Source organism: Salvelinus namaycush, chromosome 6 (genome assembly GCF_016432855.1).
Source record: "Salvelinus namaycush isolate Seneca chromosome 6, SaNama_1.0, whole genome shotgun sequence".
NCBI lineage: Eukaryota > Metazoa > Chordata > Actinopteri > Salmoniformes > Salmonidae > Salvelinus > Salvelinus namaycush.
In genome coordinates, this window is record NC_052312.1 from 9,849,490 (window position 1) to 9,869,646 (window position 20,157).

At 43.1% G+C, this 20,157-nt stretch overlaps 1 protein-coding gene across 1 annotated transcript; it reads left to right on the forward strand.

Moving 5' to 3' along the window:
• Positions 1 to 1,296: 1,296 nt before the first annotated feature.
• Positions 1,297 to 18,068, forward strand: LOC120049223 (macrophage-capping protein-like). The gene is made up of 9 exons (XM_038995458.1): positions 1,297 to 1,383; positions 10,154 to 10,347; positions 12,770 to 12,924; positions 13,332 to 13,493; positions 15,627 to 15,776; positions 16,385 to 16,471; positions 16,703 to 16,835; positions 17,050 to 17,141; positions 17,494 to 18,068. Exons 2-9 carry the CDS (start codon positions 10,155 to 10,157, stop codon positions 17,557 to 17,559), a joined length of 1,038 nt encoding a protein of 345 aa, XP_038851386.1. The 5' UTR covers positions 1,297 to 1,383; position 10,154; the 3' UTR covers positions 17,560 to 18,068.
• The last annotated feature ends 2,089 nt before the right edge of the window (positions 18,069 to 20,157 follow it).

A 20,157-nucleotide genomic window follows, 5' to 3' on the forward strand; every position in this document is an offset into this window, starting at 1 on the left:
TCTTCGCCTTGGTTTGTGGTTTAGTGACATAGAGCCAGCTGTCACCATGGCTACAGATGTTAGGGCCTAGTTCCATTTCAAACATTAGCCGCTAACCCTAGCCCCTAAACATTCAGTGTCAAAAGATCTGGAAAATATGAATAGGTGAAAGAAACATGGTAGACACTCCATTAAGCCTATGAGAGGGCTTGGTGAGACCATTAGTTATTTGAGATCTGTGAACACAAAGTGTAGAGGCTGAAATGGAACTGGAGCCTAATACTGATTGAATGCCAAAGATGACTATTTTCCAGTCACCTGATATAGTACACTGAGTCACAGTCACACACTTGAGTCTATTTAGAATGTGGACTTCTCTTTTTCCATCTTGGTTGGTGTATTTGGTAATCAAACCCTGCATCCTCACCGCAACCAAAATGGGATGTTCTAGGGAAGTACTGAGGATGTAGACGGGCCTCAAAATGTGCCAATTTAGATTGCCTTGATTAAATCAATACATATCAATATAACAGTCTGCAATATTGACCAAATGAGAGAAACTACAGATGTACACATTTAGCAGACACCATTGTCCGGACTGACTTTACAAAAAACGTACTATGTGGAACAAGGTTCAAGTTATGGAGTTTGCTGGACACCACTCCTAAAAATCAGTGCCCCACATAAGTCAAAATGTAAGTGTTAAGAAATAGTAACGTCAGCCCAGCCCACTATCATCATTAAGGAATCCCCAAGGGTCAAAGTGTAATTAGGTCCCTGTAGAACCACATAAGAATTTCCAGGCTGGTGATAATGCAGTGTGTCACTGTGTAGGAGGTCATATCACTATATAATGGGCACTCAGTCAGGTAAGTGTTCCCCATACAAGGTGTGTCTATGGGAGAGGCCATATGAATACTGGTTAGTTTGGTTATGTTGCTATGGTGAAGGAATAGTGGCTGAATAGTTAATCATTAAGATAAACAAATACTCATGCCACAAAGTCATTCACAACTCTTTCTTATTCTATTCTGATCATTTTGTCTCACTAATGCCACACTCTCACACCCCGTTCTTACTCTTTTCAGCCTTTCTCTCACTCTCTGCTTCCTTAGCTTTTCTCTCTCATTACTTTTTCTGCAGTTAATTTTTTTCTGTAAACCAAGGGGCTGGGCTATGACTGTATGAGACAGAGACAGGAAGAATGTGTGGTTGAGATTGTTTGTGTGTGTGCGTGCGTGCGTGCGTGCGTGCGTGCGTGCGTGCGTGCGTGCGTGCGTGCGTGCGTGCGTGCGTGCGTGCGTGTGTGTGTGTGTAGACGTACCCTTTGCATGACTACATTTCCTCTCTCTCTCTCGCCACAGACGTGTCCTAATCCACTACCTCCTCAACTAAAGTTACAAGGTAAGATCTACGAAATAACTTGTACTTTTTTTCTTCACATTTCACTTCTTGTCTTTGTCTTTTTCTTTTCTCCCCAACTTTTCTCCCCAACTTGTACTGAATCTTGCATTCTTTCTTCAAATTAGCCGAGGAATCTGAGGGAACACTGAAACTAGTCACACTTCACTTACCTCCCTTTTCCACCCTTGACTTTAACACCCTCCATCCCTCCATACTCTCTCGATATCTCTATCAATCATATTGTTAGCTATCTCTTCATTCTCCTCTCTGTTTCTCTCTCTCTGTGTACATATTGTTTATGGACTCTGCTCTGCACGTATTCCTTTATCACTTGTTATCTCAATGTAATTATTTCTCCCTTAAATTTCATCCCTCTCTATCTCCCTCACACACACCTTCCACCCACACTCAAGCACGCACCACAGGAGGTTGGTGGCACCTTAATTGGGAAGGACGGGCTTGTGGTAATGACTGGAGCGGAATTGGTGGAATGGTATCAAGTACATCAAACACATGGTTTCCAGGTGTTTGATTCCATTCCATTTGCTCCGTTCCGGACATTATTATTAGCCGTTTTTCTCCTCAGCAGCCTCCACTGGCACGCAGACTCACATACACACACACACACACACACACACACACACACACACACACACACACACACACACACACACACACACTGTCAATCTACACACACACCCACTGTCAATTGGCAAATTGGGCTCCCGAGTGGCGCAGCGGTCTTAGGCAATGCATCTCAGTGCAAGAGGCGTCACTACAGTCACTACACTACAGGGGCGGCAGGTAGCTTAATGGTTAGAGTGTTGGAGGTTGCTGGATCGAATCTCTGAGTTAACAAGGTAAAAATCTGTCGTTCTGCCCCTGAACAAGGCAGTTAACCCACTGTTCCCCGGTAGGCTGTCATTATAAATAATGATTTATTCTTAACCGACTTGCCTAGTTAAATAAAGGCAAAAAAAGAATAATTACACTCATATCTCCCTCTGTCTGTCTGTGTATTGTCACTCCCTCTGATTAAGAACGCATGAATGACCTGATTGGCTCAGTGACCCCAGCACCCTATCTCTGACCCCGTTTCGCTCTTTAACCTGAAGCCAAATGCCCTCTGCTGCCCAGGGCCAAAGGCCTAGCCCAGCTAACACATAATGTTCTGAGAACCATATGTTGGTGAGAGCGTGGTTGTCCTATGGTTATTTTGCATACAAACTACCCACAATATTCTGGGAATGGTACAGGATACCCAGATAGCTCATAAAGTTCTAAACGCAGCTAGCACATAATGTTCTAAGAACCATATCTTTCTTAAGTGAGAATGTCAGTACTTCAGTATAACATTTCCTACAGTTTCTCATAACATTAAGAAAACTTTCCAGAAAAAACACAACATTAGTAATGTTCAAAGAAAGTTCTAAGGATGTTATTTAAAAACATACACATTCTGTTCTCGGCATCAACAAAACTCTCTCTATCCTCTATCTTGTTAAGTGTGTTCACACCTGATCTTAATGAGTGTTTTTTCTTTGAAACGGGGCCTGTTAGAATAGACTAAAATGAACAGCTTGCATGAGTTTTAAAAAACTGGCATGCTAGATCTATCCTAGTGGTGCAATGGATTGATTCCATGGACAGAGAACAGAAGATCATAGGTTTGAATCCCACTGATGCCATTCCAAAATAAAAAGGAATTGTATTTGCATGATTAATGCCTAAGCGAATGCATTTCTGTGTGTCTTACGAGTGCTTGAAGTTCAAAACAGTTCAACTAAGCTAGCAGTGTTATTAAAAGTCATAGTGAAACATTCTAAAAACTTTATTTAATTACCTTCTCAGAACGTTAATAACACCTCCCAGGAAAACTTTCAGGAAACCATGGCAAAATGTTCTCAGAACCTCCCTGCAACCTAAAAATGTATGTTCCCAGAAGAAACTAAATGTTCACTTCCATTCTCAGAACCTTTAAAAAATGTCCAGTTTTACCGGTCAGGAAGCATATGGCTTTGTTTCCAGAAATAATGGGAAACCAAAAATGTTCGTTCCCACAACTTCCAAGGAAATAAATGTGCTAGCTGGGAGGTTCCTGTCTCTTGGGTTACATCCCAATTATCTTACATGGTCTCCTTTGCTTGTAACCTTGTTTATTTTTGTTTATCACTGATCTGGTTGGGAGATGCAATGGAGACTAAGGATGTGTTTACACTAATTGGTCTTTGACCAATCAGATCAGCTCTGAAAAAGAGCTGATGTGGAAAGATCTGATGTGATTAGCCAAAAGACCAATTAGTGGAAAAAATATCATAATTGGACTTGTGTAAATGCACCCCAATTGTACTGTCCTGTCCTGTCCTGTCCAATCAATGCTCATGAGAGACATGAGATGAGGAAAGGAGGGTGCTCATTTGTTGATTTGTCAGGGACTGTGTACAAATTGCCTGTCGCACCAGTTAGACATCTGTCAGTGTCAAGACGCATCTTCTTTTCCCCTCTCTCATTACCCTGCTCTGGCCCATGCAAAGTGGTTAGGCATTGAAGAGGGGAGAGGGAAGATGGGGGAGCCAGCCCAGCAGTCATCATTGTCACCGTGGTGTTTAGCGTTTGTCAGGAACCTGACTCTTCCCCCATAGGGCGCCCTTGCCAAGGCTGCTCAGATCACTCTCCGGGCTCACGTTGCCTTCCTCATATAATCTAACCAGGCCAGCTGAGGAGCAACGATACACTCTGCCTCGCCCAGGCCTCCTCTGTCCACTTACAGTCACAAACACTCGAGCAGCCATCAGGCAGAATGGAGCTGGAGTCAGGTGCGGTGCCGGAGCTAGCCGAGGGGATCATGCAGTTAAGTTTCTCTCGTCTTAACCTCTTCACCACGCTGTCTAAGCGTTGTAACCCTAAACCCTACCGCCGGACACCTGCAGCCCTATGTGCGGTGGTTGGTGTCCCCTTGGCTATGTGTCCTACATAGGCTAGCATGTGTGTTCAAATATTTACTTTTTCTATTTTTGTATCTATCAATCTTTCTCTGACTGGTTACTTTTACCAGCTTGTTTTTGTTCTGTTTATTGATTATTTGGAGCTGGCCAATATATTCGATCTGTTTTGCTAATTGGAATTAGAGCGCTTCTGTTTTTTACGAGGGCCTAATGGCCTTGCTGATAGATAGCATTGAAGGACAGGCTCTATTTTCACTGGGTTGTTGCTACGTGCATGAACTTCCTTACCTGCACTTCTTTATACCTACATCCTTACCTGTGACGTAGAGATATTTTATTGGTTTAGGTGAATATGTTAAAGTTTTAGTGTGATTGGCTCCGCTATAGTAGTATAAGGAAAGAGGTTGTGCTTATGGTATCCTGTGATGTGGCTACCCGGAGGTGGGGAAAATACCTGAAAGTAAAGAGAATTACTCAGGTGAAAGTCACCTAGTAAAATTATTTGGTTTTAAATATACAATACTTCAGTATCAAAAGTAAATGCAATTGTGAAAATATACTTATGTATCAAATGGCACAATTTAATTTTTTTATTTCCTAATAGCCAGGGACACTCCAACACTCAGACATCATTTACAAACAAAACATGTGTGCTTAGTGAGTCTGCCAGATCAGAGGCAGTAGGGATGACCAGGGATGTTCTCTGTTTAGTGAGTCTGCCAGATCAGAGGCAGTAGGGATGACCATGGATTTGTTATCTTGATAAGTGCTTGAATTGGACTTTTCCTGTCCTACTAAGCATTCAAAATGTAACGAGTACTTTTGGGTGTCAAACGCTTGGAGTAAAAAGTACATTTTCTTTAGGAATGTAGTGGTAAAGTACAGATACCCAAAAAAATGACTGTAGTAAAAAATTATTTAAAGTACTTTACACCACTGTGGCTCACCAACACTGAAACAATCAAATGTATTTATAAGCCCTTTTTGACATCAGCAGTTGTCACAGGTGCTTATATAGAAACTGAGCCTGAAACTCCAGAGAGCAGACAATGCAGATGTAGAAGCATGGTGGCTAGGAGAAACTGTCTGGCCACAAGTGAAATGTCTCCTTTTTAAGTAAGCATTTCTGAACCTGGTAACCATGCATTTCAATGCCTTGTGATGAAATATGCAATTGTGAAAGATTGCTCTTGAGAAATTGCTCAACCGGATACATTTCATCTAAAGATTGAGGATAGGGAGGAGGGCTTTAGCTTGTTGGCACCGCTATCTTTCTCAGTAAGAACCATTGGTAAAGACACAGTGGAGTTTTAACCTCTAGGTGAGTGTTTGGAGGGAGAGTGTGAGGCAGAGTTGCAGTTTCCATAGAAGCTGATCAAACAGCCACATTCTTTGTCAATTTCCCTTTAACTAAAAAAGCTGCAGATTGAAGTTTTATTGTCTGAAGCTACTCCCTGTAGTAGCCATCATCTTGCCTCACAATACTATGTCGTTGTGCCAATCAAACTTTATCAGTACTGGGTTTTTCACTGGCCCCTGTGAGTGCAAAACTGAAATGAATTGAGAGCATTTTCATTATTTTGGGGGGAACATTTTACAGAATGTTTCCATTTCAGACAGGCTTCTTTCAAGGTTACCCAATACCCAGGCCATTTCCCTTTATGTTATTATAAATACATACATTTACATTTAACAGGCTTTTTAATCCAGAGTGACTAACGGGAGCAATTAGGGTGAAGTGCCTTTGACATCAACAGTCGGCTCGGTGCTTTGAACCAGCCTCCTTTCCGTTACTAGCCCAACAATCTTAACCACTAGGCTACCTGCCACCTCTAACCACTAGGCTACCTGCCACCTCTAACCACTAGGCTACCTGCCACCTCTAACCACTAGGCTACCTGCCACCTCTAACCACTAGGCTACCTGCCACCTCTAACCACTAGGCTACCTGCCACCTCTAACCACTAGGCTACCTGCCACCTCTAACCACTAGGCTACCTGCCACCTCTTTGTCAGTCTGGCTCCCATTTTGCATGCTGGTTACCTACTGTTAGGGTTACCTACTGTCAGGGTTACCTACTGTTAGGGTTACCTACTGTTAGGGTTACCTACTGTTAGGGTTACCTACTGTCAGGGTTACCTACTGTCAGGGTTACCTACTGTTAGGGGGTTACCTACTGTTAGGGTTACCTACTGTTAGGGGGTTACCTACTGTTAGGGTTACCTACTGTTAGGGTTACCTACTGTTAGGGGGTTACCTACTGTTAGGGTTACCTACTGTTAGGGTTACCTACTGTTAGGGTTACCTACTGTTAGGGGGTTACCTACTGTTAGGGGGTTACCTACTGTTAGGGGGTTACCTACTGTTAGGGGGTTACCTACTGTTAGGGGGTTACCTACTGTTAGGGTTACCTACTGTTAGGGTTACCTACTGTTAGGGTTACCTACTGTTAGAGGGTTACCTACTGTTAGGGGGTTACCTACTGTTAGGGTTACCTACTGTTAGGGTTACCTACTGTTAGGGGGTTACCTACTGTTAGGGTTACCTACTGTTAGGGTTACCTACTGTTAGGGTTACCTACTGTTAGGGTTACCTACTGTTAGGGGGTTACCTACTGTTAGGGTTACCTACTGTTAGGGTTACCTACTGTTAGGGTTACCTACTGTTAGAGGGTTACCTACTGTTAGAGGGTTACCTACTGTTAGAGGGTTACCTACTGTTAGGGTTACCTACTGTTAGGGGGTTACCTACTGTTAGGGGGTTACCTACTGTTAGGGTTACCTACTGTTAGGGGGTTACCTACTGTTAGGGTTACCTACTGTTAGGGGGTTACCTACTGTTAGGGTTACCTACTGTTAGGGTTACCTACTGTTAGAGGGTTACCTACTGTTAGAGGGTTACCTACTGTTAGGGTTACCTACTGTTAGGGTTACCTACTGTTAGGGTTACCTACTGTTAGGGTTACCTACTGTTAGGGTTATCTACTGTTAGGGTTACCTACTGTTAGGGTTACCTACTGTTAGGGTTACCTACTGTTAGGGTTACCTACTGTTAGGGTTACCTACTGTTAGGGGGTTACCTACTGTCAGGGTTACCTACTGTTAGGGGGTTACCTACTGTCAGGGTTACCTACTGTTAGGGGGTTACCTACTGTCAGGGTTACCTACTGTTAGGGGGTTACCTACTGTTAGAGGGTTACCTACTGTTAGGGTTACCTACTGTTAGGGTTACCTACTGTTAGGGTTACCTACTGTTAGGGTTACCTACTGTTAGGGTTACCTACTGTTAGGGTTACCTACTGTTAGGGGGTTACCTACTGTTAGGGGTTACCTACTGTTAGGGGGTTACCTACTGTTAGGGGTTACCTACTGTTAGGGTTACCTACTGTTAGGGTTACCTACTGTTAGGGTTACCTACTGTTAGGGTTACCTACTGTTAGGGTTACCTACTGTTAGGGTTACCTACTGTTAGGGTTACCTACTGTTAGGGGGTTACCTACTGTTAGGGTTACCTACTGTTAGGGGGTTACCTACTGTTAGGGGGTTACCTACTGTTAGGGGGTTACCTACTGTTAGGGTTACCTACTGTTAGGGGGTTACCTACTGTTAGGGGGTTACCTACTGTTAGGGGGTTACCTACTGTTAGGGGGTTACCTACTGTTAGGGTTACCTACTGTTAGGGTTACCTACTGTTAGGGTTACCTACTGTTAGGGTTACCTACTGTTAGGGTTACCTACAGTGTAATTATAGTGCAGCACCACATGTTCTGTAAGAGTTGGGTGTTCTCTTTGGTGAGTGTCACATAGCTGGCCAAAAGGTTTCCAGAATGTACTAACTCCGAATGTTGTAGTTTTGTTTGCTCTAAATAGTTTATAGGACACTAAAAGGTCAGTCTGCATGGCGTGTGTGTATGTACAGTACAGGTGGATCTCAAACCTTTATTTCATTGTGATCCCCCTTAAAGGCTTTTGTGTGTTATATTTGTTCTGTTTTCCATAGCCTACTCCATTTCAAACGTCTACCAGTGCACTTACTACAGGTGTAATACACCACATAGTAGGCAGAACCTGCATGCTTATTAACCCATCTACACCGTACACTTATTTGTTTGGCGTATAATGTGACTGTAACGGCGGCCTTCCCTCTCTTCACTAGAAACAGGGATCGGACCAACACGCAGCGTAGCCAGTGCTCAACATGTTTAATTAACAAAACTACTGTGAACAAATACAAAATAACAAAAGTGGCAAACCGATACAGACCTATCTGGTGCAGAACACAAACACAGAGACAGGAAACAACCACCCACAATCCCCAACACAAAACAAGCCACCTATATATGATTCTCAATCAGGGACAACGATTGACAGCTGCCTCTGATTGAGAACCATATTAGGCTGGACACAGAAACAGACGAACTAGACACACAACATAGAATTCCCACCCAGCTCAAGTCCTGACCAACACTAAACAAGCAAAACACATAAGAACTCTGGTCAGGACGTTACAGTGACATATCCCATTGAATGTGGATAGACCATAGAAACAATCAACATGGCGCTGTGATTCAGGGTGAATTATTTCTAATGGACAGCATCAATACTACCTGTCTCTCAAATGATTCCACCTGCCTGCTGTTTCATAGAAAAATAAATGCCTGGCAAGGGACCCTGTGCACCTACAGTATAGACAAAATCAGCGTGTAAGGCTTGGTGACTTGAGTATAGCCTTTATCAAATGTTTCAACATTGATTTATCTTTGAATATGACTAATTCATTGAATCCGATTGTTACAGGGAAGTAACATTGACACAGGTGTTCGGAGGAATCTTAAGTGATTGTTTTTGTCTGAGTAACATCAGGAATGCTTAAACATGCCCTGCTACAAATCAATAAAGTATAATATAGCTTTGGCAACTGTGGCTAGAGAGAGAGAGGGGAAGATACTTCGTTTTCAGTGTCGGCATGTGAGACGTGATAAGACCTGCCCTATAGACACACCCTCTTTTGTACAATTAATGACTAGTGCATTATGGGTCGGTATGCCTGCTATGGTATTGTATTACCGAACAATGATGTAGCCTATCTACCCTTATGGTCTTTTATCAAGCAACATGCACACACTGTATATAGACTTTCTATTGTGTTATTGACTGTACGCTTGTTTATTCCATGTGTAACTCTGTTTGTTGCACTGCTTTGCTTTATCTTGGCCAGGTCCCAGTTGTAAATGAGAACTTGTTGTCAACTAGCTTACGTAGTTAAATAAAGCTGAAATAAAAATAACTTGACCCCTCATTTGGGGTCTTCTCTTCTAGTCATTTCTACCTTTTTTATTTTCCTGCTTCTGAGTTCCTGCAGAAATAGTTATTCATGTCATGACATGATTATGAGTTCTCACCCATCCTCCACTGCCGCTTTCTGTGTTTCTTGTCTGGACTCCAATATGGAAATAAGTATTCTTGCCACGACAAGTAAAAGCAATTTCCCTTAGTTGACTTTCTGCCACCTCTAGCGGCAACAACTCCCCATGTCTATTTGTCTCACTCATTTCATAGCAAAGAAATACACCTCTTTCCCCACCCCAAACAATAAAACACTCTACTTCTTTACTATCTATTGCATCTTAGCCGCTTTCACTGCTCATCCATATATTTTAGACTTATATATTGTGTGTATTATCCCCCACCTCCCCTGACCCGCTCTCCCATCTCCCTCTACCCAGTGCAGAATGCTCCCTTTCCAGGCAGCCCTCCTCCCCATACTCCTACATCCATCCCCCACCTCCACTGACTCACTCTCTCCTCTCCCTCTCCCCGTACAGAATGTTCCCCAACATGGCAGCACCCGGACAGTTTGGGCCAGAGACGCAGGAGCCGGGGCTGAAGGTGTGGCGGGTGGAGAAGATGAAGGCGGTGCTGCTGAAGCAAGCTGAGGTTGGAGCCTTCTTCAACGGCGACTCCTACCTGGTGTTGGAGCACAGGGGGGACCAGGGGGCCGACCTACACATGTGGATAGGTGAGATGAAGGAAAATGGATGCATGTTATTTGTCAAATAAGTAGTTTTACTTGACCAGGGTCTCTATTGACAGAGTAGAAGTACTGATTTAGGATCAGGTTCCCCTGTCTTATTCATTATGATCTAAAAGGCTACACTGATCCTAGATCAGCACTCCTTCTCTGATAGAGACTCACGTGGCCATGATAAACTTTGTGCCCCACTAATAAGGTATTGGGCATAAAAAGCTGTAGAACTTTGTAATAGAATGCTCCACCATTTACCTTTATGGAAGTACAAGACAATGTTTTGATCCATACTGATATTTGCCAGAACTTCAATAGAAACCGCTATTGGAGCCTTTGAGGGTGCTACTCCTCGATCTGTTATTCATTGGGTGAGTTGCGGTCATCATGGGGGATGGGGAGGACGGGGGAGGACGGGGATCTCTGTGTACATTAGTAAGTGTGTACATGAGTGGAATGGAAAACTGTCTGTCTCTTGGGATAAGAGTCTTTTATCATTTATGGATGGTGTTTCCTACACTCTTAGAAAAAGGTTTCAAGAGTTCTTTGGCTGTCCCCATAGGACAGGGGTGTCAAACTCATTCCACGGAGGGCCGAGTGTCTGCAGGTTTTTGGTTTTTCCTTTCAATAAAGCCCTAGACAACCAGGTGTGGGGAGTTCCTAACTAATTAGTGATGTTAATTCATCAATCAAGTACAAGGGAGGAGCGAAAACCCGCAGACACTCGGCCCTCCGTGGAATGAGTTTGACACCTGTGCCATAGGAGAACCCTTTTTGGTTCCAGGTAAAATCCTTTTTGGGTCCCGATTGGTGCAGCTGTCTAAGGCATCGCAGTGCTTGAGGCATCACTACAGACCCAAGTTCAAACCTAGGCTGCATCGCAGCCGGCCGCGACTGGGACACCCATGAGGCGGGGCATAATTGGCCCAGCATCGTTAGGGGAGGGTTTGGCCGGGCAGGATGTCCTTATCCCATCGCGCGCTAGTGACTCCTTGTGGCGGGGTGGGTGCATGCACGCTTCGGTTGCAAGTTGTAGTGTTTCCTCCCAAAAAATTGGTGCGGCTGGCTTTCGGGTTAAGCGAGCAGTGCAGCTTGGCAGGGTCGTGTTTCGGAGGATGCATGGATCTCTACATTCTCCTCTCCTGAGTCTGTACGGGATTTGCAGCGATGGGAAAAGACTAACTACCAATTGAAGATTACGAGGCGAAAAAAAACATTTTGTTTCCAAGTAAAACCATTTTGGGTTCCATGTAGAACCCTCAGTGGAAAGGGTTCTACATGGAACCCAAAACAGTTCTACTTGGAACCAAAAGGTTCGTCAAAGGGTTTTCCTATGGGAACAGCCAAAGAACCCTTTTAGGTTCTAGTTAGAAAATAATTTGCTAAGAGTGTAAGCTTGTATCCAGTATTGCTCTGTAAATCCAAACTACACTACATGCCAAAAGTAGGTGGACACCCCTTCAAATAAGTGGATTCGGCCACACCCGTCGCTGACATGTGTTAAATCGAGCACACAGCCATGCAATCTACATTAATGCCCATGATTTTGGAATGAGATGTCCGACGAGCATGTGTCCACATACTTTTGGTCATGTAATGTACTAGCCAACCCACTGTGTCCACACCATATTAACCTCTGTGCGGTTGACAAGCGAATAACCTGTGTGCTAATCGTGATGATATGACACTGACCCAACAATATGTGAGGGAGGAGACTAAGACTGACAGATGGAAGGATGATGACAGAAGAAGGATGGGGGGGATTAAAGAAGAGCTCCCTAAGGAAGAAGGGCTGGGTTGTGTGTGTTCATAAAAAAATGCATTAGGGCTTTTACTACTCAAATGTGGCTGTTTCCAGCATGTATCTGGTGCTTGAGTAACACTAAGCTGATTGTCAGTGCTCCTCTCTAAAAGCCCCCCCTCTACCCTCTCCCTGTCCTCTGTGACCCCTACACCCACCTTTCACATGACCCTGGCCCGACCCCTATATGGCCTTTATTATTGTGGTCCACTTTTCTGCACTGGCTAAAGGTCCCGACGTTTCTGCGCATGGGCGGGATTCTCTACTAACGCACATGCTCTGCTCTAGGCTGCTCGCTTAATAAAGTTAGATCAAAGCTGAATGTCTGCAAGATCACATGATAAGTACAGAATATAATAACGTAGTATACATTTTATTTACCTGTAGCTCACTCATTCGGTTTATGCATGTACCTTTCTCCTTTTCTGTCCTCCTCCTTTTTCAATTCTGTTATGTAGGCAGGCTTCCTTCATCTTTCTCGCTCCCTTGACCTCCTGATTCTTTAACTCTCCCGTTTCTCCCTTCCACAAACCGCTGTTCTCCCTCCGCTATGTGTCCGTCACCCCACCTCAGAATCACAGAACTCACCCCTCCCCTAACTTCCTTTCCCTCCAGGTGAGAAGTCATCTCGCGATGAGCAGGTGGCGTGTGCCATGCTGGCCACCCAGCTGGACAGCTTCCTGGGTGGTGACCCCATCCAGCACCGGCAGGTCCAGGGCTACGAGTCCCCGGAGTTCATGAACCTCTTCCCCAGGGGGGTCAGCTACAAGGTGAGCAGGAGAATAGTCCTGGTTCATACTTACTGACAACACAGGGCCCATCTGTTTAAGAAATGTACTTGCATGGGAATTTGTGCAAACTTTTGTGTTTCTCTTGGACATCAATGCGTGATTTCCTGTAATCCATGTGTTTCCCACATTAGATTTGGGCCCACTGAGTCATGGATTTTTTATTTTATTTTTTTCAAATCCGTGATTGACATGACTTAACAAGCACTACTTTTCATGACCTCATCACATGCTTCTGATTCGTCATATCATTCCACATCTCTCTCGTTGAAGCGATAGCTAGTAAATCCTTAGACTTCCTGGTTAGATACAGATGTTGAGAAAATCTAACATTTTCATATTGTTACCTTTTTCCTTTTATTCACTCTCTCCCTCAATCACACGTGTAGGAGGGTGGTGTGGAGTCTGGCTTCAGGCGCCCCCAAGGCGGGTCAGGGCCGGTTCACAGGCTGTACCAGATCAAAGGGAAGCGGAACATCCGTGCCAAGGAGGTGGAGCTGAGCTGGGAGAACTTCAACAAGGGAGACTGTTTCATCCTGGACCTGGGAGAGGTGAGCGGGGGGAGGGAGGTGAGAGTGTGTGTTACTAATTCCCTGCGGGAGGCTCTTAGCAGTGAGGGCTTGGAGAACTATATTACATTGTTGCCTTGAATGGCACATTCCTTAATTAGTGATCAGTAAAGTAGACCTACTAAATCGTACTGTGCATTTGGAAAGTATTCAGACCTCGACTTTCTCCACATTTTGTTACAGCCTTATTCTAAAATTGATTTTTTTTTTTTTTTTTCCCCTCAATATCCCCTCAACACAATATCCCATAATGACAAAGCAAAAACCGGTTTAGAATTGTTTGCAAATGTATAAAACATTTATTTTTTAAATGTTATTTTATTTTATATTTATTTTATATTACATTTACATAAGTATTCAGACATCTTTACTCAGTACTGTGTTGAAGCACTTTTGGCAGCGATTACGTGTCTTGGGTATGACGCTACATGCTTGGCACACCTGTATTTGGGGAGTTTCTCCCATTTTTCTCTGCAGAGCCTCAAGCTCTATCAGGTTGGATGGGGAGCATTGCTGCAGAGCTAGTTTCAGGTCTCTCCAGAGATGTTCAATTTGGGTTCAAGTCCGGACTCTGGCTGGGCCACTCGGACATTTAGAGACTTTTCCCAAAGCCACTCCTGCATTGCCTTGGCTGTGTGCTTTGGGTTGTTGTCCTGTTGGAATGTGAGCCTTTGCCACAGTCTGAGGTCCTGAGCGCTCTGGAGCAGGTTTTCATCAAGGATCTCTGTACTTTGCTCCATTCATCTTTCCCTTAGTCCCGACTAGTCTCCCAGTCCCTCCTGCTGAAAAAATCCCCACAGCATGATTCTGCTACCACCATGCTTCACTGTAGCTGTAGGGATGGTGCCAGGTTTCCTCCAGACATGACGCTTGGCATTCAGGCCAAAGAGTTCAATCTTGCTTTCATCAGACCAGAGAATCTTGTTCCTCATGGTCTGAAAGTCCTTTAGGTGCTTTTTGGTCAATTCCAAGTGGGCTGTCATGTGCCTTTTACTGAGGAGCGGCTTCTGTCTGGCCACTCTACCATAAAGGCCTGATTGGTGAAGTGCTGCAGAGATGGTTGTCCTTCTGGAAGGTTTTCCCATCTACACAGAGGATCTCTAGTGCAAATTATACTGTTTTCAGGTATAATAAAATCATGATGCTATCATTTGCTGACGTTATGTTGCTGGGTGGAATTAATGGCTGACAATGAGGAAATAATGTCTGGGTTTTTGCCATTTGTGAGATCATGCTTGACTCACCTGCGTTTTCATCCTGGGGTAGTTCATCTGTTGGATGAAGTTATCTGCCATTTTCAGGGCCTCCCTCTTCTCTGCATTTGCTCCCATACCTGTCAGTCAGTGGGATAATGGTCTCACCATGTCTTACCTCAGTCTGACCCATAGAGGTCTCAGTAATGCCTCGACACGATAATGTATATTCACTTTATTCAATACAAACCCTGATTTTAAATTAGTATTTCATTAGACAAGGCCCCTTTCCCCCGATTGCTCAATTTGGCCAGACGGCCAGCTCTAGGAAGAGTCTTGGTGGTTCCAAACTAATTCCATTTAAGAATGGAGTCCACTGTGTTCTTGGACTTTCAATGCTGCAGAATTCTTTTGGTACCCTTCCCCAGATCTGTTCCTTGACACAATCCTGTATCGGCGCTCTACGGACAATTCCTTCCACCTCATGGCTTGGTTTTTGCTCTGACATGCACTGTCAACCGGGGGACCTTATATAGACAGGTGTGTGCCTTTCCAAGTCATGTCCAATCAATTGAATTTACCACAGGTGGATTCCAATCAAGTTGTAAAAACATCTCAATAATGATCAATGGAAACAGGATGCAGCTGAGCTCAATTTCGAGTCTCATAGTAAAGGGTCTGAATAATTATGTAAATAAGGTATTTCTGTTTTTAAGTTATACATTTTCTAAACCTGTTCTCTTTGTCATTATGGGGTATTGTGTGTAGCTTGATGAGGGGAAAACAATGTGTTTAATCAATTATAGAATAAGGCTGTAACATTACTTAATGTGGTAAAGTCAAGGGGTCTGAATACTTTCTGAATGCACTGTATATGATTCACTTCAGATGAGACAATAAAAAAACGTCTTTATGTCTTTAGACCATATTTTCCTGGATCGGCTCGCAGGCCAACATGTTTGAGAAGCAGAAGTCGCGTGAGATCGCTAGCCTGATCCGTGACACTGAGAGACATGGCAAAGCACGCATCACTGACATCAATGAGGGGGAGGAGACGCCGGAGATGCTCAAGGTAAAATCGCCGGCTTAGTCCTTTACTCCCAAAGCAAATGAAAACAAAGTCAGACCTAATGCACAGGAGGCTTCTGAGGGGAGGACAGCACATAATAATGGGCGGAAAGAGGCGAATGGAATGGCAAACACATGCAAGCTACAGTGTGTGTGATCTATTTGATACCATTCTGCTCCATCCATTACCATGACACTCCTCCCCAATTAAGGTGCCAACAAACTCCTGTGACCTTGAGACTTGTCAATCCTGTAATGTCTAAGCATATTTAGAGACTTTGAAATCGAGTATAGGAAGGTAATGGGTCGATAGTTAGTCATGCAACTATTTCTTCAATTTTGTTAACTGACTGGTCTCCTTACACTTTGTTTTGTGGGCTGAGGTTGCTGATATAATTTGAGTATCTAACTTTAAAAATATATACAAACCAGTGGAGGGGAGAATCGCTGGAATGGAGTAAATGGAATGGTATCAAAAACATGGTTTTAATTTGTTTACCACTCCATTCTACTCCATTCCAGCCATTTATTTTGAGCCGTCCTCCCCTCAGCAGCCTCCACTGATAGAAACCTCACCACAATCCATGTTCCACTCTGCCCTGTGACTGACAGGTGCTGGGACCAATGCGAGAGCTGGCAGAGAGCACTCCAGAGGAGGACAGTCGCACAGACGTCTCCAACTCCGCCTCCCTCTACAAGGTAGCTGGACAGTACAATTCCATTGGTAAACAGTTCTCTCCAGAACTGTTCTATTGCATCACATCATTACTGTTGGATAGTTCACCCCAATAACAGAAATTGAGAGATTTTGGATTATAGACTGCACAGCTATACTTTGGAGATCTTTTTTTCCAAGATAAACAAGATTTTTGGGGCAAACTAGTTCACAAATGAACTGAAAGTCATGGCCTGTGTTGCTGTCTTCCACAGGTGTCCGATGCGACAGGTCAGATGAAACTGACCAATGTCTCGGAAAAGAGCCCATTTGCCAAGGACCTTCTGGTGCGCGACGACTGCTTTATTTTGGATAACGGGGCCAACGGAAAGATCTTTGTTTGGAAAGGTGAGGAAAGCACGTGAACCTCGACTAACATTTCTGCTCTGTGAAATGTATCCCTAGAATGTCTGAGATATCCAATGTCTCATGAAATACTAATTTAAATCAGGGTTTGTATTGAATAAAGTGAATATACATTATTGTGTCGAGGCCTTACTGAGACCTCTATGGGTCAGACTGAGGTAAAACATGGTGAAGCCATTATCCCACTGATTGACAGGTATGGGAGCAAATGCAGAGGAGAAGAGGGAGTCCCTAAAAATGGCAGATAACTTCATCCAACAGATGAACTACCCCAGGATGAAAACGCAGGTGAGTCAAGCAGGATCTCACAAATGGCAAAAACCCAGACATTATGTCCTCATTGTCCAGCCATTAACTCCACCCAGCAACATAACGTCAGCAAATGATAGCATCATGATTTTATTATACCTGAAAACAGTATAATTTTGCGCGTTTTTAATTCCATTTAGTCAAACCGAATCCCATGTATGTCTTCTTCCATTGTCACACTGTAATGTCCATTGTGTTTTGTAACCACTAACTAGCAGGTCATGAACCCAGTATCATAAATGTTTTATGCATATGCAATGGGGTGGTTTATGTGTGTGACGCAGTAGATACAGTCATGACCGTGTAGTCAAATCTCTGTACTCTCTTACAGGTGGAGATACTACCACAAGGGAGGGAGACGATCATCTTCAAGCAGTTCTTCAAAAACTGGAACTGAACTACAATGGCTATCGGAAAAGGGTCTCAATGACGCCCTCGCAAAATATTATGAAATTGCAACCTGGAAAATAGAAGATCTCAATGTTTTAAGTCTTCTCGGGAGTGACAGCATCTCAAATTCAAAAACATATCTTTTTTTAAATGGGTTTACTTATATGTATATATTTGTAAGGTACTATACTCACAGAAAACAATTATTTAGTCATGCTTAGGTCAAATAAACTCCAAATAATAAGAGCATTTATGTCACACCAAATGTGACATCATGTCACACCTAAGTCACTACTTCTGGTTCTGACTGGGAAGGAAAACGTGTACTCACTGGTTACTGTTACTACTCTCATTTAAAGCCAAGATGACATTCCACAAATCCTATAAATTGAATTTGTTTGGTTTAGTCTTTTTCTTTTTTACTTTTTTTACATTTGTTTAAGAATAACGGGACATATTCTACTAATACATGTAGTAGGCTACAGATTATGAAAATAAATGGAAACTGAAACAACACGTACAGTGTGTGGCTTCGTGCTTTGGTTCCTGACAACTTTATGGCATGTCATTGTCTGTGTCCCAAACGGTACCCTATATAGTGCACTAAAAAAGGAATTGGGTACCATTTGGGACGTAACAATGACTGACTAAGTTGTAATTACTTGTTTCAATTCTCTCCTGCTTGTTTTCATTACTGAAATAATCAATGTGTTTCACCTTTCACCCGGTGAGATGACGTTGCTTCGGTTGTTAAACCTCTTCCCATAGTTCCCTGGATAAACACTTAACAGGTTAAACCCGCCTACACCTGAGGGAACTACCAGTAGACTCAACAGTTTATTTAAGTAACCTTCTGTAAAACGTTGGGGTTGTCGAAGAGAGCCGATGTTAATGTCATGTTCTAAAGCTGTGTATCCACAGTGCCTTCAGAAAGTAATCACACCCTTGACTGTAACACTACAAAATGTGGGGGGGGGAAGTTGGATTTAATTGTAATTTCTGGTCAACGATCTACACAAAATACTGCCCCACCTGGATTGTACAATATTTGCCTATTTTTATTCTTTAAATTCTTCAAGCTCTGAAGTTGACCATTGCTAGAAAGCCATTTTCAAGCCAAAACTTTAACTAGGCCACTCAGGAACATTCAATGAAGTTTTGGTAAGCAACTGATGTGTTTTTAAGTTATTGTCCTGATTTAATTTCCTTGTGATTTAGCAGACACTTATCCAGAGCAACTTACAGTAGTGATTGGATATATTTTCATACTTTTTCCTGTACTGGTCCCCAGTGGGAATCAAACCCACAATCCTGGCGTTGCAAGCGCCATGCTCTACCAACTGAGCCACACGGGTGAAAGGTGAATCTCCCAGTGTCTGTTGGAAAGAAGACTGAACCAGGTTTTCCTCCAGGATATTGCTTGTCCTTAGCTGTATTACATTTCTTACCCCCCCCCCCCCAAAACTAGTCCTTGCCAATGACAAGCATACCCATAACGTGATGCATCCACCACTATGCTTAAAAATAAATAGTAATCAGTGATGTGTTGGGTTTTCCTCAAACATAATGCTTTGAATTCTGGAGAAAAAGTTCATTTCTTTGCCACATTTTTTTGCAGTATTACTTTAGTGCCTTGTTGCAAACAGGATGCATGTTTTAGAATATTTTTATGCTGTGCAGGCTTCATTTTCACACCCAGATCTTTGAGGTTGAATCTGCGCTTGAAATTCATGACTCAATTAAGGGACCTTACAATTACCTGTATGTGTGGGGTACAGAGATGGGGTAGTCATTCAAAAATCATATTAACCACTACTATTGAACACAATGAGTCCATGCAACTTATGTGATTTGTTAAGCACATATTTACTTGTGAACTTATTTAGGCTTGCCATAAGAAAGGTGTTTGACTCAAGACATTTCAGCGATTCATTTTTAAAAATGAGTTTCTAACATTTTCTACAAACAAAATTCCACTTTGACATTATGGTGTATTTTGTGTTGGTCAATGAGACCCAATCTAACTTTTTTTTTAAATGTAAATTCCGGCTGTAAAACAGCAAAATGTGGAAACTAAAGGGGTGTGAATACTTTCTGAATGACTGTCTTTGACTGGGGACTGAGTGTTTGTCCTGAAATGGAGGTGACCGTTGGTCTCAGTTGGAACATTGGACTCTGGAGATTATTAGGCTAATAATGATCTTTATTCCATTGACGTATGAGCGACACGCACTCCCGCTCTCTCAGATGGATAGATCTCACACACACATAGCCGCCCGCGGGTGCTGACGCTGCTGCAGCACCCCCTGAAAAATCTTATTTTTTAAAGATTTGTATTTATTTTTTCGTCACAAAGTAGTACCTTTCCTAGTCCTTCCCACGGCTATGCGCACACACACACACACACACAGAGACAATTTTCACTTATGGAAAAACATATCCACAAGACCTTGATCAATTTCTGGGCCATTCCTGACACTTTGCCTGGCAACAGTGAAATATTCAGGTGTGTGATGTTTGGTCAGTATGATGCGAAGAGCCAAAGCAAATTCTCAACTGTAATCCATATGATTTAAAATGTATGCTCCCTATTACCTTTTGGTCT

Excerpts from the sequence above, each read along its gene's own strand:
- LOC120049223 (XM_038995458.1), top strand. The coding sequence starts at position 10,155 with ATGTTCCCCAACATGGCAGCACCCGGACAGTTTGGGCCAGAGACGCAG. Across the intron at positions 13,494-15,626 it reads TCATCCTGGACCTGGGAGAG|ACCATATTTTCCTGGATCGG; the intron begins GTGAGCGGGGGG and ends TTATGTCTTTAG. Across the intron at positions 17,142-17,493 it reads ACCCCAGGATGAAAACGCAG|GTGGAGATACTACCACAAGG; the intron begins GTGAGTCAAGCA and ends ACTCTCTTACAG.